The 20,931-nt window shown below is 41.1% G+C and overlaps 3 protein-coding genes and 1 long non-coding RNA gene across 7 annotated transcripts; all 4 read left to right on the top strand.

Moving 5' to 3' along the window:
- Positions 1-119: 119 nt before the first annotated feature.
- Positions 120-19,338, top strand: LOC135336064 (uncharacterized). The gene is made up of 3 exons (XM_064531840.1): positions 120-1,664; positions 1,734-1,802; positions 18,882-19,338. The coding sequence occupies exons 1-3, from the start codon at positions 1,497-1,499 to the stop codon at positions 19,221-19,223; spliced, it is 579 nt and encodes a 192-aa protein (XP_064387910.1). The 5' UTR covers positions 120-1,496; the 3' UTR covers positions 19,224-19,338.
- LOC135336326 (uncharacterized) lies at positions 2,317-3,318 on the top strand. The gene is made up of 4 exons (XM_064532087.1): positions 2,317-2,329; positions 2,382-2,489; positions 2,652-2,746; positions 2,956-3,318. Exons 1-4 carry the CDS (start codon positions 2,317-2,319, stop codon positions 3,316-3,318), a joined length of 579 nt encoding a protein of 192 aa, XP_064388157.1.
- Positions 4,296-7,036, top strand: LOC135336146 (uncharacterized). 4 transcript variants are annotated; one of them, XR_010394763.1, is made up of 4 exons: positions 4,296-4,663; positions 4,811-5,386; positions 5,544-6,133; positions 6,481-7,036. It is a non-coding gene; the product is annotated as an uncharacterized LOC135336146 (long non-coding RNA). The 4 variants fall into 4 exon arrangements; XR_010394761.1 differs by having other exon boundaries at positions 5,466-6,133; XR_010394760.1 differs by having other exon boundaries at positions 4,811-5,059; positions 5,114-6,133; positions 6,481-7,035.
- LOC135335931 (uncharacterized) lies at positions 8,998-13,796 on the top strand. Its single transcript, XM_064531644.1, has 12 exons — positions 8,998-9,232; positions 9,285-9,512; positions 9,568-9,963; positions 10,025-10,177; positions 10,237-10,461; positions 10,514-10,657; positions 11,119-11,334; positions 11,643-11,828; positions 12,073-12,273; positions 12,397-12,579; positions 12,720-12,882; positions 13,185-13,796. Exons 1-12 carry the CDS (start codon positions 9,169-9,171, stop codon positions 13,462-13,464), a joined length of 2,439 nt encoding a protein of 812 aa, XP_064387714.1. The 5' UTR covers positions 8,998-9,168; the 3' UTR covers positions 13,465-13,796.
- Positions 19,339-20,931: the final 1,593 nt, after the last annotated feature.

The following is a 20,931-nucleotide window of genomic DNA, read 5'->3' as shown; positions in this document are numbered from 1 at the left end:
AAGGCAAAGCACACGTGATAGTAGTTGGTAGCCATGCCGACAAGGTGAAGGAAATGAGTCAAAATCCACAAGCCAAAGAGAGCATCTATGCCCCTATTATCAAGCAATTCCCGAAGTTTGAGTTCAAAGAGTTCATTCCAATGGATTGCCGCTTTGCTGGTTCAAATTATATGACAAAAGCAAGAAAACTGATCAAGAAAAGCTCCGCTATTCTCCGCTCTCCAGAAACCATCAGCCTGAATGCTCACACCTTTTACATCTACCTTGCCGAAAACTTCAAAGACGACCTTGCTTTGTCGTTGGGAAATGTCTACGAAAGAATTAAGAGTGATCTTAACGAGGATCTGTCAAAACGCACTCAAGATATTCTTTCTTTCATACCCAGCACTGTCCCTCACCTTGTAGAGATCTGTGACCAGCTGCATAAAAGAGGTCTCCTTTTATTTCTCCGCAAAGACAGCTCTCCAGAGAAATCTTTCTTAGTGATTGACCAAGTAACACTTCTGTTCACAGTCACTGGGACTGTGTTTGCTCCTGAAAGTTTCCGCCAGCACTGCAAGCTAGCTTCAAGCACTGGAGTAGTGCCTTTGTCGAAATTCAGCAAAGAATTTGATGGCTTCAACATCGAAATGCTGATTGCCTACATGTCACATTTAGAGCTGTGCTTCAAAATTATGGACATGCAAGCCTTGGATTTCATTTCGAAGGAGATTGCTTCTTCCACTGACAAAGATGCTTCTGTTCCTGAGTCTGACAGATACCTCTTCTTTCCTGGGCTCATTTGAATCGAAACTCCAGAGCAAAGATGGGAAGTAACTGAACACATCAAGTACCATTTTGGTTGGATACTCCAAACCTCTCAAAAAACTGAGTTTTTCGATCCTCGCTGCCTTCAGGTCCTCATTCTGAGGATAGTGTTCACGTTCCGACTTGCCCCTGCCCTAAGAGTACAGCATGATGTCCCTTCCCTGCAAAGATTCTGCTCTGTGTGGAAAAGTGGAATATACTGGTGCAATGATGATGGAATCACCTCACACCTCGAACTTGCTGAAAATGGTCAATCTCTTGTTCTCAAAATGCCCTCTGACACAGTTCGACCTGAAGGTCTGAGAATTATGAGCAAAATCCGTGAGACTGTTGAATGTTTTGGCCGCAATGTGAATGTAATTGAAACAGTGATTGATCCAAATTAAGTTGTCAAGCATCTATTGAAAAATTCCTCTGACCTCTCTCTGATCAACATCAAAGATATTGCAGCAGCTGTCTCCTCCAACAGAGGCACAATTAAATCAACACAACAAGTTGCCTTTACCTTCAGGCACCTCTTACACTTTGAGCCGTACGCTGGCCTGGATCAAACCACCATACAGTGTATCCACAGTGACAAGAATGCCAAGAAAAATGAGAAAATCTCCAGAGATTTCATTTCATATTTTGCTAGCCAAATTTCCGACCCTGACAGTGAAGATCATAATTAAGTAGTTCGAAACAGTCGCATGTACAGAAGAATCCTGAGCCATCCCATTGTTAAAATTCATTCGGTCAGTCCCAGACAGGAGGTGGTCCAGGCCCTTGAAACGTGGAGGAGTGAGACTGAGGGAACTTACAGCTGTCTGAGTGAGACTCTCAACAAGTACAGCGTCTTCACTGGGAGAAACCCTCTGGTGAGAATAATATAATTATGTCCAACTTGTTTGCTTTACTAGTCTCTTTCTCTCTTCATGTACATACAGGACCTAGCTGGTGTGGCTCATGATGATATTGATCCCTCTGTGTTTAGTATCCGTGGTGATGAGCAAATGGTGAGTAGTTGTACGTTATAAAATTCTTTCTCTAAGTATAAAACTGTCTCTTTTTAGGCTCTAAGAACCATCTATTGATAAAATTATTATAGCTAGTCTGAAATAATTACTGTCTGCTTTGAGTGAAAGAAAAGCATTTTAACATGCAAGTGAGTGAGCGTACATAATGTTTCCTACCTATTCTATTATACATGCAACAATCACAGTAGAAGTGTGTAATTAAGAAACAATTCTCTTATACATAATAATTATTGTTAGTACAGTGTAGTTTACATTCAAGAGGATCACTGAATTGTGAAATAATAAATTGTATTACTCTTCACAGGATCACCAGATACCCTCTACCCCTACCTTAGGTATGACTTCACAATATAGTTATTCTATCAGCCTATTATAATAGCTAGTGTAGTGTTTATTAATAATATCAATCTTTTGTTATCAGCGTCAGGTGAACTCTCTATTGATGTGAATCAGATTAGAGAACGCAATGAGACTGTCTCTGCATGTTGCGAAGATGCCATCATCAGGTTGGGTTGTTTCAACAACTGTAACACTGTTATTCACTGATCACTCTTATAGATAAGAGGTCCCTGTCATCAGAAAGGCTCCAATATTCAGCAGATCCAGTCCAAAGCGTAGGAGTTACATCAGCTGGTACTAGGAACAGTCAACTCCATATTAGAAGAGGTAATTCACTGATGATCAGAAAAAGTAACGTATGAATGTACCATAGCAGGTTATGTCATAATTTATATTGGTTTTTTTTTACTCCTCATATTGGCACTTCATTTCCTTTGCTCTCAGAGATAAAATGGTTTCAATTGTTCACGCCATTAATTACTTGCTTAGGTTCTAGTGATTTGTCTGCTCTAAGGAACATTGTAGACACTCCAATCACTGGACAACTGGAGTACCAAACGAAGTATGGAGATGCTTACATACAGGTAGGTATAAGTATAGCTATACTCATGTCTATGAGTTTGCTAGGGTCCAATAACCATTTCCTTTATGTGCCACGTGGCACAAATTTGGTGGCTTAATGATTGAATGTGTGCCTGTACCCTATAGTAAGTCCACTTAAATCTTGTTGATTTGCCTGGATTGGGCTGTGTGTATTAGTGGGTGTAGTTACTATGGTTTCCGTCATGTGTAGGATCCAGGGACTACTAGCCTCCATGAGTTGATGGTCAAGCATGGAGTCACTAATGAGCAGTTGGATCGAGAGATTGAACAAGACGATCTTGCTCCAGTAGCTATGCACTTTGATGCTGTGGAGTTCTACCTCAACCCACTGAAGTTGACTGACAATGAACAAACAGATGTGAAGAGAGACGCTTTTGTTAAAGGCAATCAAGTGGCAGTGATCAACTGTTTGTCAATCTGGAGGGGTCACAGACCCAGCGAAGCAACCTTCAGAGCACTGATTAGGATCTTATTGGATCTGAGGAAGGAAGAGATTACTACCACGATCTGTCAGTACCTGAAAGAAATTGTAATTCACTGTTGCACAGTTTAACTACTCTATAATAACAAACAAAAAGAACTGTTTGTATTCAATTATAGCGTCAGCCAGAATAGTCCTCTATAGGGAGTATATAATTAAGACACAGAGACCCTCACAGTAGGTTTAAGTTTATATCCTATAATCAGTCTCTGCCCTAATGACAATGGGGGCTTACAATGAGCTGTTTCTGAGTTATGTCATTTCAGCGACCATGCATGTATAGATTTTATTACATGCACCAGTTAAATAGGTAATTATTCATTCTGTAATACCATATTATAGCTGGTATATTTCGAGGGTATATAAATGTTCGTGGTTTTCGCGGATATTAGGCATGTACCGCGAACTTTCATAATATCACATGGATGAAAAGGCGTTATTCTACGAAAATTAATCCGCGAAAACCTTTCTAAAGGCATTTCCGCAAAAATTTGTACCCTCGATATACCCGCTATACGGTAATAATGGTATAAAAGCAACTATTATTATTGTTAGCTCTGTAATCATATTCAGCACGTGATAAAGGCTTTATGTAATCATCGTGTGTATTTAGCCTGTCATGCAAATTATAATTATAATGTGCATAATTATAGTAAATCCGATTGTTCTGGCTGAAAAGGATATTCAAACAATTTGTGAAAAGTTGAAGTGTTGTAGTAAAGATTGGTTCAATTTGGGAATGGCTTTTGGGCTGATTCGCGCACAGTTGAAGGACATTGAAGATCAATACCCCAGTAATAATCGCCGCCTATCGGAGATGGTGGGAAAGCGTCTCGAAGTCACTGATCCAGAACATCCGGTCACATGGCCTTACATATGTGAATATCTGAGGAATTGTACTGTTGAGTGTAACGATGTAGCCAATGAAATTGAAGCATTAAAACTATGTAGCCAGTAAAATATTAATTAGTTTTTATTATTAATCATTTCACACAACACTTATTATTTTCTACAGCAATAGAGTTTTTACAGTTAGCTACTATTTTTACACCTGCATCTTAAGTTAGAAGTGACCCAAAACATTTTTTTAGTTTAATTAATAAGATGTGATGCCTAAGCGATATTGACATGTGAGTGTGGAAGATTGTGTCAAGCTCATTTCTCATTGCAAAATCGAATGATTGCAGAAAATACGAAATACGAGTTGCTCGAAGTCACGTCCGTCTCTCTCCCTCATGAACTTCGTACTAATGTTCTCTCAGTAGTTCTTTACATGAGCATGCATGCACGAGCAACTAATCTTTTAAGTGGCATTCCAGTGCCCATGTTACAGCTCAAGCAGATATGGTTTGTGCATCCTGACGGAGGATGTATGGATTAAGTTTCTGTGTGGCAGTAATCTCGTTACCTATTATAGGTAAGAGCATGCAGACAGTTTGGCTTTAAAAGGTGTACATGCAGTTAATGTGTGTGCAACTACATCACTAGTGTTAATTCTTTCTTGTGTACTATTTGCAGTGTGTCAAATCTTAGTAAGGAATTTTTTCCCCTTCATTGTCTACAGACCAAGAAGGTTGGTGAGAAAGCTGAACTAGAGGTGCTAAAGTTTACTGATGAGTGTTTCTCGAGCAAAGAGGGCTCCAGACCCCAGATCAAGACTATGCAATTATAGTGATGATCGGCCCAACACTGTGAGCTTCCAGAGTGTGAGAGATGAGGACTTTGGTCACTACCAGTGTGAGGTGAAGGATGCAGCTGCTGGGAAAGTGCTCCTCACTCTCTACACAGCTCTCTATATACAAAAAAGAGCCAAGTGAGTTAGCATTTTACCTTCGTGTGTATGCATCAATAATAATTGTTGTCTCAGCTCAGGTGAAATTTATATCAAGAGTCAACGATTACAGAGAGCGCCACCTGGCTGACATCTCCGATAAGTCAGACACAAAACTCATGAAGCCGCACCAAAAAATTCTGAACTCCGAAGAAACCCTTGCTCTCAAAAACCAACCAACGCAGCATCCAACGCAGATATATCTATTGGACAGGAAAACTTTTTTTGTACCACACTGTCCCATTTATGCACGTCTGTTCTCTCTCAAACTGTCCATCAATGATCATGCAGCATGTCTTCTTTCAGGAGGTGAGTCAGGTTTGCATTGAGTGTTAATTGACTATATACATGCTTGTTTTCGAAACTTCACATAATTATTCAAACCCAGCTGTGACAGATTGATTGTCTTGTCAGTTTTTAAAGTTTTTCCTTTCTCTCTCTCACTGCTGATTGTCCTGTGTGACAGATGATGCAACTCTGCATGCATGGCTAAGCTCGGCCCCTACATGTAAGTGTTACTGCTCAGTTCCCTCACTCATGCACACCTCTCAAAGTACTCATTGAGCATGGCTATAGATAGTCTGGCCACGCCCTCCACTAACCTTTGTTACACAGTTATCTATAACCATGGAACATAAGTACTTCGACAACGTACATACAAACACCCACTCTATGCTACAGATGACGTATAATTGTGCGTTCTTTGTTGCTAGGAAACCATATCAGATTCACAAACTAACGACAGTACACATAGAGACAATGAACAGGTTAGCTCGATCAGTAAACAGGCCTGATTTAGTTTCATAAGCTACGTATACTTTCCTGATGTCATAACTCCACTAAAAAGTAAATGTTCAAAGTTACAAGTTAGTAATTAAATTTAAATGTTGGCATTGTTCGAATGTTGTCTAAAGTGGTACAGTATATACGTAGTCCAATTCCAATGCATCTTTCCCCACCTCAGATTATCTGACTCCCCCAGCACTGCTGACAGTGCAACTATAATTGTGACGATACCAACACTAACCACACCCTTCCCATACAGCACCCTCTCAGGTATGACCACTGACAAATGTGACCATATATTTAAAGTTAAGAGCCAGTAATTTAATCTTGACATTGTTCGAATATTATCGCTCCAGAATGTTTATGTACACTGAGCCGATTGCTGCAGTAAAAAATAATATTTACCAGGCCAGATCTAATCATCACGTGATGTGTACCAGATATGCCTCATGGTGTAATTTTTATGAACGTTTATTGTACATGTATAGTGTTATACATGTATTCGATACGCCCTTAACTGTTTATAATTATGTAAATACGGCACTCTGTGTATTTACACACTGATAATAATTATTAGTTAACGTTTCTCTAGTATAGTAATTCTCAACTTTCTACAGGTCAATTCTGGAATGTTCCTATCAAGTACAGCCCTATACACTGGACCTGTGTGGGGTGGAGTCAACAGCGATGGCTATGCACTACGTCATAACAACCAACCATCCCAACGAGCCACAGCGATCTTTCGTCGGCTAGCTCTGACCCCTAACCTGGGAGTACAAGATGGAGTACTGTCTCTATGCTGGACAAAACCAGGCCGCTCCTCTGTACGAGATCCTCAATGATACTGTCAACAGTCTGGTGATATTCGGGGAGTACACTGACTACGGAGTATACGTCACTGACTTCAGTTACAGCCATTTCGAGGAGTCCAGATGTGCTGGTGATATCACTACCCCAGCCTAACACAAATTTTATGCAATAATTGTGTGTATAGATTTCTAGTTGAAAAACTACAGAACATTAATTAGTTTGAGTGAATGTGAGTAATGCTATATTCTGATGAACGTTTGAATCAATTTATTTACGATCATAATTATGCAATGTAATGTAAATGTAATTAAATGTGTACAAAAAAGAAATTCAATTTAAAGCAATGTAATTAATTTTTCATTTTTAATGTTAACGACCGTTACCAAATATATAAGTGAATGCAAGAAAAGTGGTCAGGTTTTGGCCTGACCAACCTGACCGGTTCCGCCGGCCCTGTAATTAATTAATACATCAGTAGATCTTGAGTGAATATTAAACTTCCTGAGTGTCGAGTTAAAGCTTATTAAAAGCTTTTATGAGTAATTATTAGCTTCTTTATCTTCAGCAATGACTTCCTGTCGAACATAAAGGCAAGATTTAATAGCAGAAGACTTGCCTGGTCCATGTTACCACAGCCTCATCAGGGGACCCACAGGAACACACCATGCCTTTCCTATAACATCTGTAGCCTTACAGTGTAGGATGTCGTTAAGTAGAGACTTGGCTTGATACAGTATTAAAGGGCGTAAGAACTCAGCCATCTTTCCACAATACTTCTATGTAACGGACTGTAACTTCAGAATACAAATAGTATACGGTTTATTTTACTGACAGTATATCCACAAATACACGGATTACCCCCTTTTTGGGGTAATGTACACACATGCGCATACAAAGTATACCAGGCCGCCTTTTTCTTCGCGGCCTAGAATCGAGGCTACTCACATGCATGCAGGAGCTGGTGGACAGAGGAGTCGGACTCACAGTCCTCACTCAGTCTGAGTGTGACTATTGAAGAGCGTACAAAAGTGACCAACTCTCAACTTGACACTGAAATTGAAGAGACGGCCTTCTATACAGCAGCTCACTTTTTTGAGAGATTCAAGTTTAATTCACAAATATGGAACTTTGAACAAGAACAGGTCATTTATACAAAACAGAAAACACAAAGAGGTAGATTAGACAATAACCAAATAAGGGCATAAGCGCCAAACAGAACATAATCATACACATGCAGTACACTAACACATGGTACAATACATCATTTACCACTAATGAGGCCAAAGGTTGTTATACTTCCTACATATGTTTCATCACCAATGAAATCATCACACTGATAGAATAGTATAATAGAGCTACTTTCATAGTGGATCTATAATAGATCTACAAATATCAGATATGGGGGTTTCAAATCAGCTCCTACTGACATCGATCACCTTGCTCATTTCCACTACTGCTGGTAAGACATGCTCAATAGCTATAGATGTATAAAGATATGGATCTATTTTTTTTACAGCTCAAGCCCAATTCACTGGATGCTTCACTGATCCTGGCTGTGCTACTCTTGTTGTGGGGGGACCTTCTTCCGATGCTGAGGACTGTTGTGTCAATAATAATGTAGGACTGTATTACAATGATGGTGGTCAATGCTTCCAGTGCATAGGTAAGTGTTAATTTCAGTCAGGAACATACTTTTCTAGTGCTAGTAAATTCAGATTAGCTGTGGTACAATTATTATGCGCAAAGCGCCGTACACGGTAATATATTTGTGTGTTTGTGTGTGTGGGTGTAGATACATGGGCGTGCTGTATATTTCCATCAAATACAACTTCACAGTCAACAAATTATTATTTGGTTTGTAGTTGCCCGTGTATTATTTTTCAATTTGCAGTGTACGGCTTTGGCTCAGATACCTTCACTAGACCAGAGGCCCAATTTCCTTATGATGTTCCACTTGCATACTTCAAGGGTCCATCTAATGCACAGCTTAGGATGGCCATTGACTACAATGGGGAAGGAACAGGTATTTTTATAGTAATAGAAATAGATAATGGAGTTTATGTTGCTTACTTCCACACTAACAGCTTCAGAGGAGGAGTTCAGTATAGGTCAGAGTTTTGTTTTTCTACCTCTCAACCCTGGTGGAACTACCTCCATCACCTTCCAAGCAGACAGAGTGGCATTGGAACCAGATGAGACTTTTGTGTTGGATTTGGTGTTGATTGGTGTGGCCAATGTTAACCGAGCACTTTTTGATTCATCTTTGCCAAATGTTTTTTTTCAGAGTAGGCAGGAGTTTATCATACAGGATAGCACTGGTAACAATTAATACCTTCACTAGATTTTCATTCCATTAATAATAATTATTAGCCCTCGTTTTTCGGCTGAGAGAGATCAGCAGACTTGTAGATGAGGATGATGGCTTCATCTCCATTGATGTGACAGTGGCCAATGAGATAGAACTGGCCTCCGATATCTCACTAGTTCTGACACCCATGATCGCTCCTGAAGATTTTACACCTCTACCAACTACCAGACCATTTGCAGGAGCAAACACCAGTAAGCTGAACATTTCAATTCAATCATTATATCACCATTATTATGACTATAGTTCCAGGCAGGATAGATTTCTTTACTACACCCATCACACTGAATTTTATGGCTGGTGGGGAGATTCTTTTGGCTGGAGATGTACTGATATTTGATGACATGATTGACGAAGTCTTGGAGTATTTTGTAGTTACTTTAAGTTTTCAAGATCCCAACAATGTGCCACCATTAACTTCAATTGAAAGCAATGGTGGCGATATAATTCGCATTGACATTATAGACAACGATGGTGAGTTAAAGCATATTGTGGTCAAACTTAATGCATTAAATAATAATGTACACAGATATCTTTATTGGATTTGCCCTACCAAATACAACATATTCGGAGGTAGAAGCCGATCACCAAATTCAAATCATCAAAGGAGCAGGGAATTTAACTGAACAAACCATCAGCTTAGTGGTTAATTTGTTCCTAACTGCTCCGGAGGGACTTGGAAATGCCATTCCTTTAGCAGACGGAGAGGACAATGATTTCGTATTTCCATCATCAAATTTTCTATCAATAGGACCAGAGGAAAATGACACCACTGTATATGGTTTGACTATATTTGGGGACAATCTGCCTGAGGTAACAGAAGCTGCTCAACTCAGACTAAGTCTACCCACTGATGCAACATTACCAGTATTCAAGATCCTCCCTCAATATCCCAGTTTTTTTATCATTATTGAGGATGACGACCGTGAGTTATTAACATAATAATTATTCTGTTAGAAATAATAAAATCTAATGATATCTCTCAGTATTCCGCATTGGCTTCGAGAACATCTCGTACATAGTTAACGAAAGGATTGGAATGCTGGAAGTGTGTGTGAGAATGCTTGAACCTTTAGAGGACACTCCAATAGGAATATTAACCATCAGTATTGGGGTTGAAACTGTACAAGGCACAGCAGGTATAGTGTGTACAGAATTACAGATGCTGCTGTCTATTGCATCCTGTATTGATTCACAGATGGCGATGACTATATGGAAATGACTGGACCTCATTTTGCCCATTCTGTAAGCTTTAGCAATACTAGTCGTCGCAGTTGCATCATGGTTGAGATAACAGAGGATATCCATTATGAATTTGAAGAGCAGTTTTCTCTGCGATTTATTGAGCTTGAAGGCACTAGTTTACCTGGCAACCTTGTACTCAATCCATATGTCAGTAACATTACAATTTTGGATAATGAAGGTAAATTGTGGTGGTGCTTTCTTATTCTTATTTTAGTCGCTAATCCATACAGAGGTGAGTGTTGGTTTCATCAACCCACCATACTCTGCCAGGGAGGACGGAGGACCAATGATATTCACTGTAGGAGTGACTAGTAACCATATATTAAACAGAGATATTGAGTTGTCCTTCTCGACTGCGGACGGTCTAATAGCAGGTGAAAGTCTTTATTTATGACATACGTATTTACCTCGTGCGTGTGCAGCGCAGCAAGGTAGAGTGATCGGTTATGTGTGTGTGTGTGTGTGTGTGTGGACTGGACACAAAATGAGCTGTTTGAGCAAACTAGATCTAGTACTTTCATGGACTGCTTTAACTGCTAATGATTACTTAGTGTAGTTGAAACTTGTAGGTGATCTTCGAAGACGATAAAAAACACTGTTTTCTAGTCGATCTAATTGTTGCTTCGATCATTCCATATTAATTATTAAGGTCATTACGATAAAATGTTATTGTATATATCTGTTTTGCTGCTGCAATGCTCTATGAGCATCTTCAGTATTACACTTACCACCTTACCACACATCCCCCCACACACCCACACCCACACCCACCTTACCACACACACACACACCCACACGCACACCCACACCCACACACCCACACCCAAACAACCAGATTTTGCTGCTATGGCTGGCCTAGACTACACTTCAATTATCGACATGCCAATCATTCTGAGAGCAGGCATGCAAACCATAATGATCACAGTTGATTTGAATGATAATCACATATTTGAGACTAACAAAATATTTCAAGGCATACTAACCATCATTAGTGGGGAGAGAGTGTCCCTAAATCTGGGTACTGCCGACGCTACCATTATCGAGGACGAAGGTATGTGTATACATGTACACATTATGTACGTTAAGGATAATTAATTATGTACGAACTACAATTATGCTTGTGTAGCTAGTAAATTCTTTCATACATAGGCAGTTCACTAGCTGCATGGTATATTTAAGAGGACGTGTGTTCCAATTTTGGGCATTCTGATTTTTGCAAATGATTTACTTAGAGTTGGAACTGCTAGACTAAGTGGTACATAATTATTGATTTAATCTTTTGTATGTCAGTGGCAATCATAGTTTGGTGATCCAAATGACATAGATTCTCCTATAATTATTTTTCTGTTCCGTATATAGTTGTCTGTCAAGAGCTGGAATTGCTTGTTAATGGTAGTGTTGAGTACTCACCTGACACGACGGCTCCATACCTTGAGGGAACTAACGCTGAGCACATCTGCTTCCCTGGAGTCATTCTTATCGGAAACGTGATCAGAGTTTGTCAGAGTGACAGCACTTTCAGTGGAGTACCACCAACGTGTCAACGTAAGTTATTACTAACATTCATTGATACAGTTCTTCTATTTGGCCTTCGCTCCACATAAAACAACCTTATTCAAAAATGTGTTTATTTATTAGTCCTCTAACTATAGATCTACCATAGCACAAGTTAAATGAAAGCTCTAGCACTGACTGGACATAGTATATATGTAATAATATAGGATGCTTTCGGAGTTGGGTTTTAAGGTTGCATACGTCATTGTTCTAGAATAACTAATTGATGTTGCAGGTATACAGTGTGAAGAGCTGCCACCTCTTGGGAATGGATCAATCATGTATCACATTGGCACCACTTTCCTGGGAACCATAGCAATGTACACGTGTGATGATGGGTTGTTCCTAGATGGGGATAAAGAGAGGAACTGTACCACTGGAGAGGCAGTAAGTAGAATGGTGTGGGCGTGGACTGGCCAAGAACCACAGTGTGTCCGTAAGTTGTGAAAACATAATACGAGTTAATATTCTGAGATCTGAGCCCACTGTTGAATTAGTCACCAATTAACCAAACCTGTATACTAATAAACCTCTAATGACATAATGTTCTCACGTGCAGCTTTGTGTAATGATCTTCTACCACTCGCTAATGGAATGATCATCTACAATGTGTCTGAAGGACCACATAGGACAGTTGCTACGTACACCTGTGATGAAGGGTTCCAGCTCCTAGGAGATGAGATAAGGACATGTGAAGATGGAGTGTGGGCGGAAGCTAGTCCTCTTCGGTGTGTACAAGAAGGTGTGTTTAAAAGAGTATAGCTAATTGCATTAATTCTTCTAGCAATCATAACAACGATAATTATAGGGAAATGGCGTGTATATGTTTTTAGCTCAAAACAGGACTTATGACTATTTATGTACTTATACGACTTATTGCAGCTCCTTCACTACTGAGTGTAGGTGCTGTGATTGGCATTGTGATTGGATCATTGATGGTAGTTGCTCTGTTGTTGGCCGTAATTTTGCTGGTTGCTTTGAGATATCGGAGATATAAATCGAAGACCTTGCGTATCAATGAAAGTAGTCCACCAGATCTAGATATGTGAGTTCATCAATTCATTGATATACGTATACTATTTTATTATGCCTCGGTGCACATGCGCAAGCGAGGTATACGGTAGTAGTGCTTTTGTGTGTGTGTTTCTGTTGTCTGTGTAGACTGCTACAGCTGCTAAAGGGATTAATTAAGTGAAAGTAAGAATTTCTATAGGCTTCTATAGAGGCAAAATAATGCTTGGTTCTCAAATTATATTAGCTTTGCTTATACTTGGAATACCATTACAGCGTTTTCAGAAGAGTGTGTAGCGTGGTGCTTTCATGAATGTCAAACACCCACATATACAGGAGGCCTGAAGTTGTTCTGGATGAGCTTCCCCATCATGTCTATGATTACATCAGTGTATTTCAAGAGGCAAACTTGATGAGTACCACTAGAAACCCTCAACCCTCTACAGCAAGTGATGGTGCTTCAGAGGTGCAGTTCAAACTAACACCTTGTGATGCTTATGGGTCTGGAAATCCTCAACCCTCTACAGTAGGGGATGATGTTTCAGAGGTGAAGTTTGAACTAACACCCTGTGAGGCTTATGGGCCTGTGACTATCCCCGTGTACGATGACAGTTAAAGCTATATAATTATAACTTATAACTTATACGGAAACTGATAGCTAGTAATATATAGTGAGTTTTAATTCTTCTCCTCTTCCTCCTCACTATGTTTTGTAATTATTGTAATAACAATAATTTTGTACACTAAAATGGGTTAATTAATACATGCATGCGGGAGAGACACTGTGATGTACATTAATGTTACTATTATAAACGGATTAATTTTAGCGAATTTGTAATTGACGCTAAATTATGCTCGTAATAATATGAATCTCATTAAATGTACTTTGAGTTTACTTTTACAAGAGCTGTGTGCTGGCTCCCACCAGATGTGTTGATAGAGTGTAATAACTATAGCGAACAACCCAGTAGCTTACATGTAATACTTCGGATAGAAAGCATAATATATTTGCATGTTATTTTGATCCTATGTGACCATTATTTTATTCTTACCCCATATATATATAGTTACATTGAAGGCTCTAATTTCCAACATGACAAGATAAAAGGAAATCCTGGTATTAAAATTTGTGAAATTAATGTTATTCATAGCGTGTCTAATTACTCGCAAGTGGAATTTTCCAATATCTGTGACTACAAATTTTTGTGATTTATTCTCATACACAGAAAATTAATGGCAGAAATTAATTTTACCCTTATGTCACCGGTATAATTATAGTAAATGCATCATTATGTGACAACTCGATATTCAATAGCTATAGCTATATGACCCTGGCTATAACAAAACAATAGCTATTATTATTATAACACGTACTATTGTAGGATCTCAGTAATGTTATAGATCTACTCATTTCCCCCCATTCTTTTTAGAGCTTGTAAAGCATCAAGAAGAAGCTCAGCCAATTCTGTTTATCGGATTTATTCTTATTCCTCCAATCATCATAGTTAGTACTTGGAGGTGGAGCCTCTTGAAGTGGAGCGCCCGTAGTTACAGTGCCCAGGCCAGTAGGTGGAGCACCCGTAGTTGCAGCGCCCAGGCTTGTAGGAAGAGTGTCCGTAGTTGCAGTGCCCAGACCTGTAGGTGGAGTGTCCGTAGTTACAGCGTCCAGGCCTGTAGGTGAAGTGTTCGTAGTTGCAGCGCCCAGGCCTGTAGGTGGAGTATCCGTAGTTGCAGCGCCCAGGCTTGTAGGTGGAGTGTCCGTAGTTACAGCGCCCAGGCCAGTAGGTGGAGCGCCCGTAGTTGCAGCGCCCAGGCTTGTAGGAAGAGTGTCCGTAGTTGCAGTGCCCAGACCTGTAGGTGGAGTGTCCGTAGTTACAGCGTCCAGGCCTGTAGGTGGAGTGTCCGTAGTTACAGTGCCCAGACCTGTAGGTGGAGTGTCCGTAGTTACAGCACCCAGGCCAGTAAGTGGAGCGCCATAGTTGCAGCGCCCAGGCTTGTAGGAAGAGTGTCCGTAGTTGCAGTGCCCAGACCTGTAGGTGGAGTGTCCGTAGTTACAGCGTCCAGGCCTGTAGGTGGAGTGTCCGTAGTTACAGTGCCCAGACCTGTAGGTGGAGTGTCCGTAGTTACAGCGTCCAGGCCTGTAGGTGGAGTGTCCGTAGTTACAGCGTCCAGGCCTGTAGGTGGAGTGTCCGTAGTTGCAGCGCCTAGGCTTGTAGGTGGAGTGTCCGTAGTTACAGCGCCCAGGCCAGTAGGAGGAGCGCCCGTAGTTGCAGCGCCCAGGCTTGTAGGAAGAGTGTCCGTAGTTGCAGTGCCCAGACCTGTAGGTGGAGTGTCCGTAGTTACAGCGTCCAGACCTGTAGGTGGAGTGTCCGTAGTTACAGCGCCCAGGCCAGTAGGTGGAGTGTCCGTAGTTGCAGCGCCCAAGCTTGTAGGAAGAGTGTCCGTATAGCTGCAGTGCCCAGGCCTGTAGGTGAAGTGTCCGTAGTTGCAGCGCCCAGGCCAGTAGGTGGAGTGTCCGTAGTTGCAGCACCCAAGCTTGTAGGGAGAGTGTCCGTATAGTTGCAGCGCCTAGGCTTGTAGGAAGAGTGTCCGTATAGTTGCAGTGCCCAGGCCTGTAGGTGAAGTGTCCGTAGTTGCAGCGTCCAGGCCTGTAGGTGGAGTGTCCGTAGTTGCAGTGCCCAGACCTGTAGGTGGAGTGTCCGTAGTTACAGCGTCCAGACCTGTAGGTGGAGTGTTCGTAGTTACAGCCCCCAGGCCAGTAGGTGGAGCGCCCGTAGTTACATGTAGGTGGAGTGTCCGTAGTTGCAGTGCCCAGGCTTGTAGGAAGAGTGTCCGTATAGTCGCAGTGCCCAGGCCTGTAGGTGAAGTGTCCGTAGTTGCAGCGTCCAGGCCTGTAGGTGGAGTGTCCATAGTTGCAGCGCCTAGGCCTGTAGGTGGAGTGTCCGTAGTTGCAGTGCCCAGGCCAGTAGGTGGAGTGTCCGTAGTTGCAGCGCCCAGGCTGCATGGAGTGCCTGTAAGCGGTATAGTGAAGTCGGCTTCAGTTTTTTTGTATTGGCCTTTACCGGTTGGTCCAAGATCGTGCCGCTGCTCTTACTTTGATACAGTTTGTAAGTGATTGTGAGAGTAGTAAATACGAGAATCGTCTGATTGATGTTTAGCAGTCGATTGGGAGCATCGTCAATGGCAAGGTTGATAGAAACAATGAGAAAGAGAACCACCACAAATACCAGAATTCCAGATAAGAAGAATGACAACACTACAAATGTGAACAACAAGCAACTGTGTATTACATATTTCACAATACCATCTTCACAGAAGCTTAACCTTCTACCGATACAAGGGGTGCCACTGTTGGTTTTCGGGGTTAAAATATTTTGCACAGCAAATACATAACACGCAACGAATTGTGTGCTTTTTTATTGGGTCAATGCAAGTAGCCAAATCACAAACTGGTTCATCTGATGTTATCGTACCAGTACCTTCATCAGCTGATCTTTTACACTTTCTAAAGCAGTGAACAATGTTGTAATACGCAGCTCGGTATGTCACAACAAATACAAGAACAGAAATTGCGTAAAATATGAGAATGGCAGAAGCATGATGGGTGGCGTATAATTATGTAGTCAATAAAAATAAAATTATGGTAAGAATGAACAACAACGCAGGAAAAAGGTTCAAACAAAACGTAGTACCAACTCTTTTTCAATCCACAGCACGCACAGGTTAGCCCAACAAGAACTGCTAGACATGCAGATGGTAAACAAACATTATGTGTGGGATTGCGTAATCAGCTTCAAAGTAAAATACACATTCATTGTCAAACTGATCATGTGTTGTTTCCTTGAAGAAAGTGTCTCCAAGCTCTCTTGTATTTCTATAACCCACAGCCAAGCAATCTTAGATAAGTACATAGAAGATGAAGGTCAGAGAACCAAGTACAGCGATGTAAATGTGCATATTTCTTGAGGAAATGTTTGGTTTCCATTTTCTTTCAGTAACTTCTTGTGCAAATCACACCATTTCCAGTATAGCATGCATTCTTTTGCGACCACACAATTAATGGTTGAGAAGTACATGCAGTACACAGCAGAGTGAGTACACAGGAAAGATTTGAATATCCATGAATAGCATTACTGTGACAGCTACGATTGACGTGTAATATTTAACTACCACTCAAACCTCAAGCTATTTTTCGGAATAGCACAGCTGATGAGGGAATGGGAGCCAACAATTTGGGTTGCTGTGTTATTGTTATACGGTAGCTGCATAATGCATTGTCATGCTGCATGGATATTATATACTCAGTATGGAAAGAACCCACTAGGAACATGCAAGTCGGTGATGATCCATGCATGGCAATGGTTCCACATGCATCAGTCGTTATGGTACACTATATTATTATAGCTACAATTTTGTGTGTACTTAGATAGTGATTTCAATCGTGCCATAGCTAGTGTCCTGTGTAATTATGTGACCATTCACTGCAATGTACACAGTGGAACCTCCCATAACGGACCCTCCCACTAGAGGACAACCTCTCTATAAAGGACACTAGCTATGGCACGGATTGAAATAACTATTTAGATACACAGAAACTCCCACATGCAGACCTTCTTGATTCCACGGACAGAGGACAAGCTCCGTGCTCCCAACTCTGTGCAAAACTGCCTCTTGTAACGGCAAACAGGAAACCACTTGGATAGTTATTATTTAGATTTCATTTCGAAGGAAATTACTTCCACTGACAGAGATGCTTCTGTTCCTGAGTCTGACACTCGATACCTCTTCTTTCCAGGGCTCATTCGAATCGAATTTCCAGAGCAATTTTGGAAAGACGCTCATGCAAAGTATCAAGTACCATTTTGGTTTGAATACTTGAAACATCTCAAAAAACCGAGTTTTTTGATCCTCGCTGCCTTCAAGTCCTCATTCTGAGGATAGTGTTCCACGTTCGGCCTTGTCCCTGCCAGTAACATAATGCATGATGTCCCTCCACTACAAAAATTCTGCTCTGTGTGGAAGAGTGGGATCTGCTGGTGCAACGATGATGGGATCACCGTGCACCTCGAGCTTGCGGAAAATGGCTGAACTCTTGCTCTCAAAATGCGCTCTGACACAGTTCGACCTGAAGGTCTGATACATCACTCCAAAATTATGAGCACAATCCGTGAGATAGTTGAATGTTTTGGCCGCAATGTGAATGTGATTGAATCGGTGATTGATCCAGATGAAGTTGTCAAGCATCCTCTGAAAAATCTCCTGACCTCCCACTGGTTAACTCAAAGATATTGCAGCAGCTGTCTCCTCCAACAGAATAATGATCAAATCAACACAACAAGTTGGCCTACCCTTTGCGCATCTCTTACAGTTTGAGCCGTACGCTGGCCTGGATCAAACCACCATACAGTGTATCCACAGTGACAAGAATACCAAGAAAGATGAGCAAATCTCAGAGCTTTCATTTCCCATTTTGCCGAACTGGTTACCAATTCAGATAATGAAAATCCAGATCAAGTTGCTCGAAACAGTCGTATGTTCAGAATAATGCTGAGTCCATCTCAAACTTCAGTTGTCAAAATTCAGTCGGTCAGTCCCAGACAGGAGGTGATCCAGGCCCTTGAGACGTGGAGGAGTGAGACTGAGGGAACTTACAGTTGTCTGAGGGAGACTCTCAATAGGTACAGCGTCTTCACTGGTAGAAACCCTCTGGTGAGTGCTTAATTATGAATATACATGCATAACTGTCTAATTATACTCTAGCCCTTCATGCATGTACTACGTATATTATACAGGATCTAGCTGCATGGTGTGGCTCATGATGATATTGGTCCCTCTGTGCTTAGTATCAGTGGTGACGATCAAAAGGTGCATTGTCTGCAGCTGTGCAATAAATGTAAATTGCAACTCCTTTGCCCCACCTTAATGAGCGTTTCGGACTTTTAATGTACATGTACAAACTTGCTGTTTTAGAGTTTACACCCAAACCATGCAGAGTTTGTTTGTATGGTTATTATACTACTGATATGTATATAGGATCCAGGGACTACCAGCCTCCATGAGTTGATGGTCAAGCATGGAGTCACTGACGAGCAGTTGGATCGAGAGATTGTACAAGACGACCTTGCTCCAGTAGCTATGCACTTTAATGATGTGGAGCTCTACCTCAACCCACTGAAGCTGACTGACAATGAACAAGCTGACGTGAGGCGAGAGACTTATTTAAGTAGAAGCAATCAAGTGGCAGTGATCAACAGTTTGTCAATCTGGAGAAGTCACGAACCCAGCGAAGCAACCTTTAGAGCACTGATTAGTATCTTATTGGATATGGGGAAGGAAGAGATAGTTACCAAGATCTGCCAGTACTTGAAAAGGTAGTGTATAGTATGTTCGCAGTTAAATGCACAGAACACTTAATCTAGGGTGGTTCTCTCCAATTTGAAAGTTCAGCAGCAGCTCAGTTCTAGAACAAATTAACTTGAAGAAAATCTAGATCTACGTCCAAGTGGAGAGAGTACACTTAATCACTACAGTTGTGGTTTACCACTTGATCAATTACTTCCTCTCTAACAGTGTACATGTTGTATACAGTGTGCTATATGGTTTCAGTGATTTCCAGCTTTGATTTATACCCGAAATCATGTGTACTGCTTGAATCACTAGTATAATTATACCTTCTTTATATGCAGACCCATGCAATGATCTATGAGTGCTGAGAGTGACTCCATGGCTGTAAAGCTAGAGCTATGTGTGTAGGACTCTTGTACTGAATTGAACACACAGTAGCTAGCTTGTTATTGTGTGTGTGATTTTCCCAATGTGAGTCATGACTTTACAATGTAATAGTGAAATCTGATCTGTTTAACTCTTGTTTAACTCTTTACCCAAGTTAATTACCTACACCTCTTGCGGAGGAGGCTACAAATAAGAGGTCATAAACTTGGAGAGAGTATCCAACAAAGTGGCAGTGATCAACCATACTATGATAGATTTATATACTGCATGTAGCTATTACTATAATGTTAACATGTAGACACTTCTCATGTGGTGTACAGTCAGCAGTGTATGCTAAGAGCGAAGTTTACTGCATAATTAATTATAGTGACTCCTCTTCACAGGTTGGTGGTGACAGTTAAGTATACTCAAAGCGGTAAATTCACTGCTACTGAAATCATAATTCCAATAGATAAGAGTTCCCTGTCATCAGAAAGGCTCCAATACTCAGCAACTCCGGTCCAGAGACTGTAAGAACTACAATATCATCATCAGCAGGTGGTGATCAAAGTACACTGAAGCAGTCAAGTCGGTACCCAAAGAGGTAAAGTCACTGTTGAATTATATACTTGGTGTATTTGAGAGTGTATAATGATACTGCTTGCCTCCCACTATGCACATGACGTGTGAGAGGTGTGGTTATACATACAGTGGAACCTCCATAAAACGGACACCATTAAACTGCTTCTTTGAAGCTTTGAAAAGGCTGTAGGGACAAGCTACAGCTAGGTTTTCACGATTGTGCAAAATAATTCTATCTCAGCAATAATTTTTCTGCTAATTCTGGGTGTGGCTGTCCGTTCCGGGAGGTTATTTCCATTGCTAAAGCTTGTTGGGATTAGAGAGGTGGTCACTCCTGAGAGGTTGCTTTACATTGAAGTCATTGTAGTTTCAATCCGGACCTGAGCTTTTGGCCGTTATATAGCATGCGGTTGCTCTTCAGAGGTGGTCGTTAATGGAGGTTCCATTGTACTAGCTGGTTCAGACTAATGAACGGTTGTTTTGTGTTTGTTGTGCAAAAATCCTTATGCATTAATATGTCGATCGAGATTTAGTGCAGAACTGAGAAAAGAGAAAAATATAGCTGATCAAATCTGTCAGCACTATAGACTTACTTGTCTCCATTATAATTATGTAGAGAAGGTGCATGTGAAAGGTGTGGTTACTGGTTCGGACTAAGTAACTGATTGTACAGGTGTTGAACTATACAGGGCCTTCATGCACTCTCAGAACAAGTGCGGCCTGAGATCGAGACTGGTACGACAGGCGCGAGGAAGGGGGGGGGGGCGATCAGTATAATTATGTGTCCATA

This window comes from Halichondria panicea, chromosome 5 (assembly GCF_963675165.1).
Source record: "Halichondria panicea chromosome 5, odHalPani1.1, whole genome shotgun sequence".
Taxonomy (NCBI): domain Eukaryota; kingdom Metazoa; phylum Porifera; class Demospongiae; order Suberitida; family Halichondriidae; genus Halichondria; species Halichondria panicea.
Note: the sequence above shows the minus strand (reverse complement) of the source record. Positions and strands in the feature narration are given on the sequence as shown.

Bases quoted from the DNA above. Each gene is read 5' to 3' on its own strand.
- LOC135336326 (XM_064532087.1), top strand. The intron at 2,490-2,651 runs GTAATTCACTGA...TTACTTGCTTAG, and splicing joins TCAACTCCATATTAGAAGAG to GTTCTAGTGATTTGTCTGCT. The intron at 2,747-2,955 runs GTAGGTATAAGT...CGTCATGTGTAG, and splicing joins ATGGAGATGCTTACATACAG to GATCCAGGGACTACTAGCCT.
- LOC135335931 (XM_064531644.1), top strand. From the start codon at position 9,169: ATGATCGCTCCTGAAGATTTTACACCTCTACCAACTACCAGACCATTT. The intron at 9,964-10,024 runs GTGAGTTATTAA...GATATCTCTCAG, and splicing joins CATTATTGAGGATGACGACC to TATTCCGCATTGGCTTCGAG. The intron at 10,658-11,118 runs GTGAAAGTCTTT...CCAAACAACCAG, and splicing joins TGCGGACGGTCTAATAGCAG to ATTTTGCTGCTATGGCTGGC.
- LOC135336064 (XM_064531840.1), top strand. From the start codon at position 1,497: ATGTACAGAAGAATCCTGAGCCATCCCATTGTTAAAATTCATTCGGTC. The intron at 1,665-1,733 runs GTGAGAATAATA...ATGTACATACAG, and splicing joins TCACTGGGAGAAACCCTCTG to GACCTAGCTGGTGTGGCTCA. The intron at 1,803-18,881 runs GTGAGTAGTTGT...ATATGTATATAG, and splicing joins TCCGTGGTGATGAGCAAATG to GATCCAGGGACTACCAGCCT.